The sequence below is a fragment of the Pan paniscus genome, chromosome 8 (genome assembly GCF_029289425.2).
Source record: "Pan paniscus chromosome 8, NHGRI_mPanPan1-v2.0_pri, whole genome shotgun sequence".
Classification (NCBI taxonomy): Eukaryota; Metazoa; Chordata; class Mammalia; order Primates; family Hominidae; genus Pan; species Pan paniscus.
This window is the reverse complement of record NC_073257.2, coordinates 137,016,049-137,025,327: the sequence shown is the minus strand read 5'-3', so window position 1 is coordinate 137,025,327 and position 9,279 is coordinate 137,016,049. Positions and strand designations below refer to the sequence as shown.

General features: G+C 46.9%; 1 protein-coding gene across 1 annotated transcript; it reads right to left on the bottom strand.

Annotated features, from left to right (window-relative positions):
* Positions 1–5,926: 5,926 nt before the first annotated feature.
* On the bottom strand, positions 5,927–8,397 carry LOC100982979 (small ribosomal subunit protein bS21m-like). Its single transcript, XM_034931765.3, has one exon. It carries the CDS (start codon positions 8,123–8,125, stop codon positions 7,895–7,897), a length of 231 nt encoding a protein of 76 aa, XP_034787656.1. The 5' UTR covers positions 8,126–8,397; the 3' UTR covers positions 5,927–7,894.
* Between the last annotated feature and the right edge of the window lie 882 nt (positions 8,398–9,279).

Here is a 9,279-nt window from a genome sequence, read left to right as displayed (position 1 = left end):
TTTTAGTAGAGAGGGGGTTTTGCCATGTTGGCCAGGCTGGTCTCAATCTCCTTTTTCATAAAAAAAAGCATGGGCAGGGGGCAGCATGACCTTTGGTGGAAAGACAAAGGCAGCCCCAGGCAACCTGGTGGGGATGGTGGGAGGAGGGAGAGAAGCCGGGGAGACAGGGAAATCAAAACACTGACCTCCGCTTCCTCCTTCTTTCTAATCCACTGTGGTTCCCCATTGTCCAGACCCAACTGAAAGCCAGTGGGTGAGCGGTTGGTGTTGTCTACACAGTTCAGCCTTCCAGGACAGAGAGTAGAGTGGGAAAGGACGTAGGGTAGATCTGGAGGACAAATGAAGACGACTGGCACGTCAGAGTAAACGGAAAATAAGAATGTGTAAATGCAGTGAAGCCGGGGATTAGTGACAGCATGTAAAATGTGTTCTATAAGGTATTCTGTAGCTGCTAGAGTGAGTTCAGATTTGGGGTATGTGCTTCCTACCAATTAGCACAGAGAGGGAAATCTGCTTGGAAGCAGATCCGTGGTGTCCATTAGGTAAAAGGAAGCTCAGGAGGAGCCCGGCTGCTGAAGGACGAGGCATGCTCTATGTGGAACTTGTTTCAGTCATGCTGTGGGACAGCAAAAGGAAATTGGTTAAAGAATTGGCAGCTACTCTCTGCCAGCTCAGGATTTATAAAGCTTCCCTCCCTATACTCACCTGGTGGATTGCTGCTGTCTTTAAAAGTTCTCTTGAGGCCGAGCACAATGGCTCATGCCTATAATCCCAGCACTTTGGGAAGCTAAACTGGGAGACTTGCTTGAGCCCAGGAGTTCAAGGCCAACCTGGTCAACATAGCAAGACCCTGACTCCCTTAAAAAAAATTTTTTTTAATTGTAGTTTGTTTTTGCTTATGTTTTTTAAAATATAGAGATGAGGTCTTTCTATGTTGCCCAGGCTGGTCTTGAACTCCTGGGCTCAAGCAATCCCTCCACCTCGGCCTCCCAAAGTACTGGGATTACAGGCATGAGCCACAATGCCCGGCCAAAAAAATTCTTTTTTTAATTAGCCAGGAGTGGTGGCACACACCTGTAGTCCCATCTACTTGGGAGGCTGAGGCAGATGATCTCTTGTGTCCAGAAGTTTGAGGTAACAGAGCCTGGGCAACAGAGCAAGACCTTGCCTCTTAAAAAAAAAAAATAATAATGCCGAGCACGGTGGCTCACACCTGTAATCCCAGCACTTTGGGAGGCCGAGGCAGGCAGATCACAAGGTCAAGAGTTTCAGACTAGCCTGGTCAATATGGTGAAACCCTGTCTCTACTAAAAAATATAAAAATTAGCCGGGTGTGGTGGCAGGCACCTGTAGTCCCAGCTACTCGGGAGGCTGAGGCAGGAGAATTGCTGGAACCCAGGAGGCAGAGGGTGCAGTGAGCTGAGATCACGCCACTGCACTCCAGCCTGGGAGACAGAGCGAGACTCCATCTCAAAAAAAAAAAAATATTGCCAGGCACAGTGGCTCACGCCTGTAATCCCAGCACTTTGGGAGGTCAAGGCGGGTGGATCACCTGAGGTCAGGAGTTCGAGACCAGTCTGGCCAACATGGTGAAACCCCATTTCTACTAAAATAAAAAAGTTAGCCGGGTGTGGTGGCGGGCACCTGTAATCCCAGCTACTCAGGAGGCTGAGGCAGGAGAATCACTTGAACCCGGGAGGCAGAGGTTGCAGTGAGCCGAGATTGCAACACTGCACTCCAGCCTGGGAAAAAAAAAATTATCTTGATTCTCGATATGGCAAAATCACTGAATGCACAGGAAGATGGCTCAGTCCTGGGGTCAGACCCCTGCTGTAACTGTTAATTCCCTGTGACCTATTGGAATGGACTCAATCACCCTATGCCTTAGTTTCTCAGTCTGTAAAATGGGTATCATGGCCGGATGCAGTGGCTCACGCCTGTAATCCCAGTACTTTGGGAGGCTGGAGCGGGCGGATCACCTGACGTCAGGAGTTCGAGACCAGCCTGGCCAACGTGGTGAAACCCTGTGTCTATTAAAAGTACAAAAATTAGCCAGATGTGGTAGCATACACCTGTATTTCCAGCTACTCAGGAGGCGAGGTAGGAGAATTGCTCGAACCCAGGAGGCAGAGGTTGCGGTGACCCGAGATTATGCCATTGCACTACAGCCAGGGTGACAGAGTGAGAGTCCATCTCGAAAAAAAAAAAAAAAAAGGAATCATTAGGCCGGATGAGGTGGCTCCCACCTGTAATCCTAGCACTTTGGGAGGCCAAGGCAGGCAGATTACCTGAGGCCGGGAGTTTGAGACCAGCCTGGTCAATGTGGTGAAACCCCATCTCTACTAAAAATACAAAAATTAGCTGGGCGTGGTGGTGGGTGCCTGTAATCCCAGCTACTCGGGAGACTGAGGCAGGCGAATTGCTTGAACATGGGAGGCAGAGGTTGCAGTGAGCTAAGATCCTGCCATTGCACGCCAGCCTGGGCAACAGAGCAAGACTCCATCTCAAAAAAAAGCGGGAGCGGAATTATTAAAATCCATACCTCATATGATTGTTGTGAAGATGAATTGAAATTATACGTGGCAAGGGCTGGAGCAGTTCCTGGTGCATGGTGCTTACTAAAGGTCTACGTTGACTGCGATGATGACGTAAGAATTGAGAAGCCCTTTGGCATGATCTCATTACATTTGCTCATTTTTAGAGGAAGGGAAGGAGGCCCAGAGAGGGGTGTGACCTATCCCAAACCACATGGTCAGAAAAAAGGCACAGTCAAGAAAAGAACCCAGCTTCCAGTCTGAACACACAACAGAGCTTCTCAGCAGTGGCACTCATGTTTGTATTTTGCCTAGAAAGTTCCCTGGGCAGCCCCATTGGATTGCAGACACAGGAGGAGCAACGACCTCAGAAGCTGGTTCGTGCTATGCGTGCAGTGGCCATTCAGTAAATGCTCTTGAGTGAATTTGTAAAACTTAGATACCATTGCCTGGCGGACCAGGAGCTCTTTGACAGCAAAGCCTGTGCCTGATTCTTCTTTGTTTCTCTAGTGCCTGGCATAGGAGACTGGCATAAATTAAGTGCTTAATAAATATTTTATATGTATTAATAATTAACATCTGAGGCTACTTATAAATAACTCTGTGGGAAAAGCCCAGTTGGGATTATGGCTTATATCAGAGGTTAAATTCTCAGCACACTTACAAACAGCTATGTCAAAACATGGCTGCAATCCACCCAAGACGTTCTTTATAATGACATAATAGTGTAAATGCCATTTAGGGTGACATGTGAACTGATCCCAGAGGTACAAATTATCCTTTGCTCATTCTGCCAGTTTATCCAAGGAAAATCAAGCCCTGGTTGTTACACATTTTATTTTAAATAAATTCCACTTTCCATCTGCAGTGGGTGAAATTGTGTTCTCCCAAATCGTATGTCAAGTCCTAATCCCTGGTACCTGTGAATGTGACCTTATTTGGAAATAGGGTCTTTGCAGATGTCATCAAGTTAAGATGTCCAGTGACTGATATCCTTCCAAGGGGAGGAAACAGATGTAGACACAGACACAGAGGGAGAAAATCACCCGAGGACAAAGGAGAGGCTGGGAATAACCAGGACGGACGGCAACCATCAGAAGTTTGGTAGAGACCAGAGAGGGGCCTCCCCACTGAAGCCTTTCAAGAGAGCATGGCCCTGCTGACACCTTGATTTCAGATTTCTGGCTTCCAGAATTCTCTCTAGAGAGAATAAATTTCTGTCTTTTTTTTTTTTCTGTGACAGAGTCTCGCTCTGTCGCCCAGGCCGGAGGGCAGTGGCGGAATCTCGGCTCACTGCAGCCTCCGCCTCCCGGGTTCAAGCAATTCTCCTGCCTCAGCCTCCTGAGTAGCTGGGACTATGGGAGCACACCACCACGCCCAGCTAATTTTTGTATTTTTAGTAGAGACGGGGTTTCACCATGTTGGCTAGGATGGTCTCAATCTCCTGACCTCGTGATCCGCCCCCCTCAGCCTCCCAAAGTGCTGGGATTACAGGTGTGAGCCACCACACCTGGCCAATATTTCTGTCGTTTTTAAGCTACCCAGTTTGTGGTGATTTGTTATGGCAGCCCCAGAAAATGAATACACTGTCCCTGTCATACTTGATCTTGCATTTCACGTCCATTTCTGCTGCAGGGAAAACTCTGGATAGGTGAGATGGGAAGTTACACCAACACCGGCAACCACATACGGGGCTCCTGCCATGTGCCAGGCTCTGAATCGGATGTTTACATAATTTATCTCATTGGCTCCTATCAATAATCCTATGAGCTAAGGTTCACTATATCCTAAGGCTCACTGTATCCTAAGGCTCACTATATCCTAAGGCTCACTGATTTGTCCAGCACATATTCATCGAACACCCACCACTGTGACTGTCTTAGCATGGAATCCCCCCAAAGCAGAAGCAGACAAGGAACATCTTGGGTGCAGGTGGTTTATGTAGGAGGCGATCCCAGGAAGCAGGAGTGGTGGGTATAGGCAGGTGACTGTGAGCATCTAGGGCTTTGTTATGCTGGGAGCTCTGAGAAGTGTCCAGAATACATCCCAGAACTGTCTTTCCAAAGAGCAGGAGCCCACGGCATTTACCCACCAGCTCCTGCCCCCACCAATGACATCTGCTTGTGGGGTTCCCCACCACCACCTATCTCCCCACACTTCGGGACTCTATTTCAGTGCAGTGTTGGAGAAGGCTCAGGAGCAGAACGCGGAAAGTTGTGCTGCCCGTGCTGAAGGTGTTTGCTGTTGGTAGGAGGGGAGTCTGAGCTTGCACCCGACCATTCACCACATCTGCTGCTAAAATCAGAGATGGGTCAGAGAGATTTGGTGGGGATGGGACTGGCTACATGATCCTCAGGGCCCAGTGCAAAATGAAAACGCAGGGCCTGTTGTGCAAAATTATTAAGAATTTCAAGATGTCAGCTGCAGAGCTGAAGAGCACAGGGCTCTTCTAAGGGTAGGGTCCTGTGCAGCTGCACAGATTGCAACTCACAAAGCCCTGGGTGCGAGCTCAGGGGCGTCTGCTCTAAGCACGTTCCATGTGCCAAGCATCATGTGGAATGCTTTACACACAAAATAAATGGTAGTTATTTGTACCGTGCCTTATAACAATCACACTAATTAGTCCACTTCAGGGGGAATGAATTTAGACAAATGCATATTACTTCCTCGCTGAGGAGTCCCTAAATCCATACTCGGACTACCACTCCACAGCTGAGAACTACCTAGAGCCTAAACCAGACAACTTTCAATCTTGCGCAAAGAAGTTTAGCCAGATTTGAGTGCTGCATAAACACGTTGTTATGGTTTTCCTGATTACCATCTCTAACAGCAGAGCCGCACAAATCTCTGGCTTGGCTGATACTTAACATGAACACAGGTTCCCCTGCCTTACTCAGTATAATTCTGCCAAAATGCCAGATATGTTATAATTATTTTCTTTCATCAAGAAACCATTCATATGAAATTTGAAAATGATTTGTCGGATCCCTGGGCATACACTTTTATAGCTTTAAGAACAGTAATTTCTACAGTCCCAGAGAACTGCAGACCTGTCCCTGATCCAGCTTCCTGGTACTTGAATTACTTGGCTCTAAGATGGGCCCACCCACAAGTTCCAAAGACAAGCAGGAAGATGGCCCAATGCTTGCTAAGGGAGGCCAGCAGACCCTGTGAAAACCAAATGCTGCATGTGAACCTGAATTGGATACTGGGCTGAGAAAGAAGTCCACAAAAGACATTTTGGGACAATTGGGGATGTTTGAATATGGTCCGAGGATTAGCCAGAGGCTCTGCAGACTATCTATAATGAAGGAACAGTTTTTGTTTTTGTTTTCTAGTGTGTCTCAGAGTGATGCTTTTGTAAAACGTAAGAATAGTGACTTATTAGGAAAGTGGAAAAATACAAAAAATGCCAGCCCAGATTTTTTATTATTAGATTTAACAGATCTAAAAGTACTCTGTCAGATTGCTATAAAAGTTTCTAAAAGCTTGCTCTCAGTTTTAGAATTCAGCTTGTTGTTGACCTGTAAAAAATAGTCCACAGGTTGGCCGCAGTATGCTGACCACGCACTGAACATTACTGAATTTACAACCCTGGCATTAATACATATTGTTAATTTTCATAGTCGTGGCTAAAGATATTAGAGTTTTGTAAAAGGTCTTTCTTCTTAAGAGACAAAAATGCTGAAGTGTTAAGGAGTGAAACACCAAGATGTCTGCAACTTACCTTTAGATGGTTCAGGAAAAAAAGTATCTACGTATATACAGTGAAAAAAAAAAAAAAACAGCTAATGACACTGTGATGAATATGAAAAAATGGTTCACATAGGTGGTGGGCCTGTGAGTGAGCATGCATTGCACTCTTCAAATCAACTTTTCTTTCATCTTGAAATGAACAGTCAATTCCCTGACTTCAGTGAGTCTGTCCTCCCAGGAGACCTCTGTACTTAAGAAACAAAAAAACAAACAAAAACCATCCATGCTCTTCCCTGAAAAATCTACAAATAAGGGCCCCTGTGTGTCAGGTCAACTGGCCAGCCACTGCTTTATTTCTTCCTGGCACAAATTAGATGTGAGAACAAGCCTCCAGAGATTCCAGAGATGCACAGGCCAGGGGGCCAGGTGCCCGCACCTGTCTACAGCCCAGATAGCAGTAGGAGGCAAAACAGCAGAGCCAGGGAAAATCTGGGAAGCCCAGAGACCTGCAGTTTCAACCTCAGCTCCAGCCTACCTGCGGGAGTGACCCAGACTCACAGCCTCCTTGGCTTCTTCTGTGAAATGCAAGGGCAACTCCAACCAACATTAAATAATGATGCTTTCCAGAGGCAAGTAAAGGCACGATGAATGGTATCTAATCAACCCTGACATGGGCTCCCCTGGCCAGCTGACCAGATAAACAGGGGCCCTAATTGTAGATACTTAGGGAAAAGCATGGACACTTTTTTTTAAGTAGAGAGTCCCCTGGGGAAGACAGACTCACTGCAGTCAGCTCTGTTATTAGGGTATTTTGCAGGTGCCAAAACTGCAGATGATATCAGGACCTTTTTTTTCTTTCAAAAAAGCTTTTATAGTAGTAAACATAAAATTTACCATCGTTTTACCATCATAAGCATTTAAGTGTACAGTTCAGTGGCATGAAGGACATTCACCATTTGTGCAACCGCCATCACCATCTACCATCCATCTCCTGTTTTTTTGTTTCTTTGGATTTTTTTTGAGATGGAGTCTCACTCTGTTGCCCAGCCTGGAGTGCAGGGGCATGATCTTGGCTGACTGCAACCTTCACCTCCCCTGTTGAAGCAATTCTCCTGCCTCAGTCTCCCAAGTAGCTGAGACTACAGGTGTGCACCACCACTCCCGGCTAATTTTTTTTTTTTTTTTTTTTTAGTAGAGACGGGGTTTCACCATGTTGGCCAGGCTGGTCTGGAACTCCTGGCCTCAAGCGATCCACCCACCTCAGCCTCCCAAAGTGCTGGGATAACAGGCATGAGCCACCACGCCTGGCCTCACCTCCTGAACTTTTTCATCTTTCCAAGCTGAAACTCTGTACCAATTAAACAATAACCAATAACTCCTCATTGCCCCCTCCTAGCCCCTGGCAAACGCCATTCTACTCTTACATTACTTCAGACTCAGTTTCTTCTTTCACTTAGTAAAAGAGGGTCCACTGCTGACTAACGGGATTGTTTCTATATGTGGAGGCCTTCTTGCCAACATGGGATTGAGTTTATTGCAGAGATCAGTAATAGGAAATGGGATTGTTCAAAGAAACGAGATGGAGACACGACTGGATGAGGGTTTCACACTGGGTGTCCCATCCACAGGCCTCAGCAGCCCTGCCAGAGATCTGCCCAATTCTTTTACATCAAGAAGTTGATCTTGCGAGCCATTTCCATGCTATAGATCCGCTGGCACCTCTCATAGCTTTCCCTCTGCCGCCGGTGGCATGGCTTCTCACAATACCGCCGACACCTAATGTCCTCAATGAGCCCATCCATAGTTAGGATTCTGTTTAGGGTCCTGTGTGCGCTTTCCACATTCCCTTCCTGTGCCATCACAGTCCTGGCGATGAACTTCAGATGTCTGGCCATGACCTTGGATTTAAGTCTTCACTCTGTAGAGCCTGACGCGCTCAGTACCTAGCAGACCCCGATATCAGGAGCTTTTGACCATAAAGCTAATTCTGGTTGGAGCCGAATCGTTTCCTATGATAATGGAGCTCTTTCCTCCGTGTGCAGCAGCTCCCGGGAGGCTGCCATTCCATCTCTGTCCCATGCTTGGTCATGCTCAGCAGTCATCCCATCGTGGCCTCACTACTGGCCCCACTGAGTCAGTAGCCTGCATGACTCCAGCCTCAGTTACCATTGCTGATGTGTCTGAGGTCTGCATGTCACGGGCCTGCCCTGCTGCAGCATAGGAAAATTAACATTCCATGGGTGGACTCAGCACTGTACATGCAAGGCGGTGGCCTAGTGAGAGGCCAGGGGACTTCTTAGACTCATGTTGGTTCCTATGTGACTCCATGGGCTGATAATGAAGACTGCTTGGCTTTACCACTTTGTGTTCTATGGTGCAAGGATGCGACCTTTTTAATCTAAATGAATGTAATCAGAACCAGCTATACAGTTTGTGGGGCCCGGTGCAAAACGAAGATGCAAAGCCCCTTGTTCAAAATTATTAAGTCTGGGCCCAGTGGCTCACGCCTGCAATCTCAACACATTGGGAGGCTGAGGTAGGAGGATCACTTGAGGCCAGGAGTTCAAGAGCAGCCTGGGCAACATAGCAAGACCTCATCTCTACAAAAAATTAAAAATTTCATAAAACATTTTTAAGATGGTGACAGCAGAGCCAAGTTCTCCCTTTTGAGCATAGGGTCACATGCCCGGGAAGCCAGGCTCAGTACCTAATCTTTCTGGGAGTTTCACCTTTCCCACAGATAACTGTGGAATCTTAATCCCTACCTCACAGTATTATGAGGCTTAAATGAGATAATACTTGAGCTAATGCAGTTTCCCTGGGATGCTCTCTCCTTGGAGATAGTGACCAGTTGGGGTTAATCTCTGTACCCAGGGTCCAGCCTGGGCCAGGAACGGCGCAGACCTTCCTTCAATGTTTGTTGAGTAGTAGTTGCGTGGTATGTTTGCTGATTTCTTCTAGATGTTACAATACAGATTCACTTGTGTCTATAGATCAACATGTTTGCTTTTGTTTTCCTAGGACTGTAGTCACTGTTTTTCAAAGGACT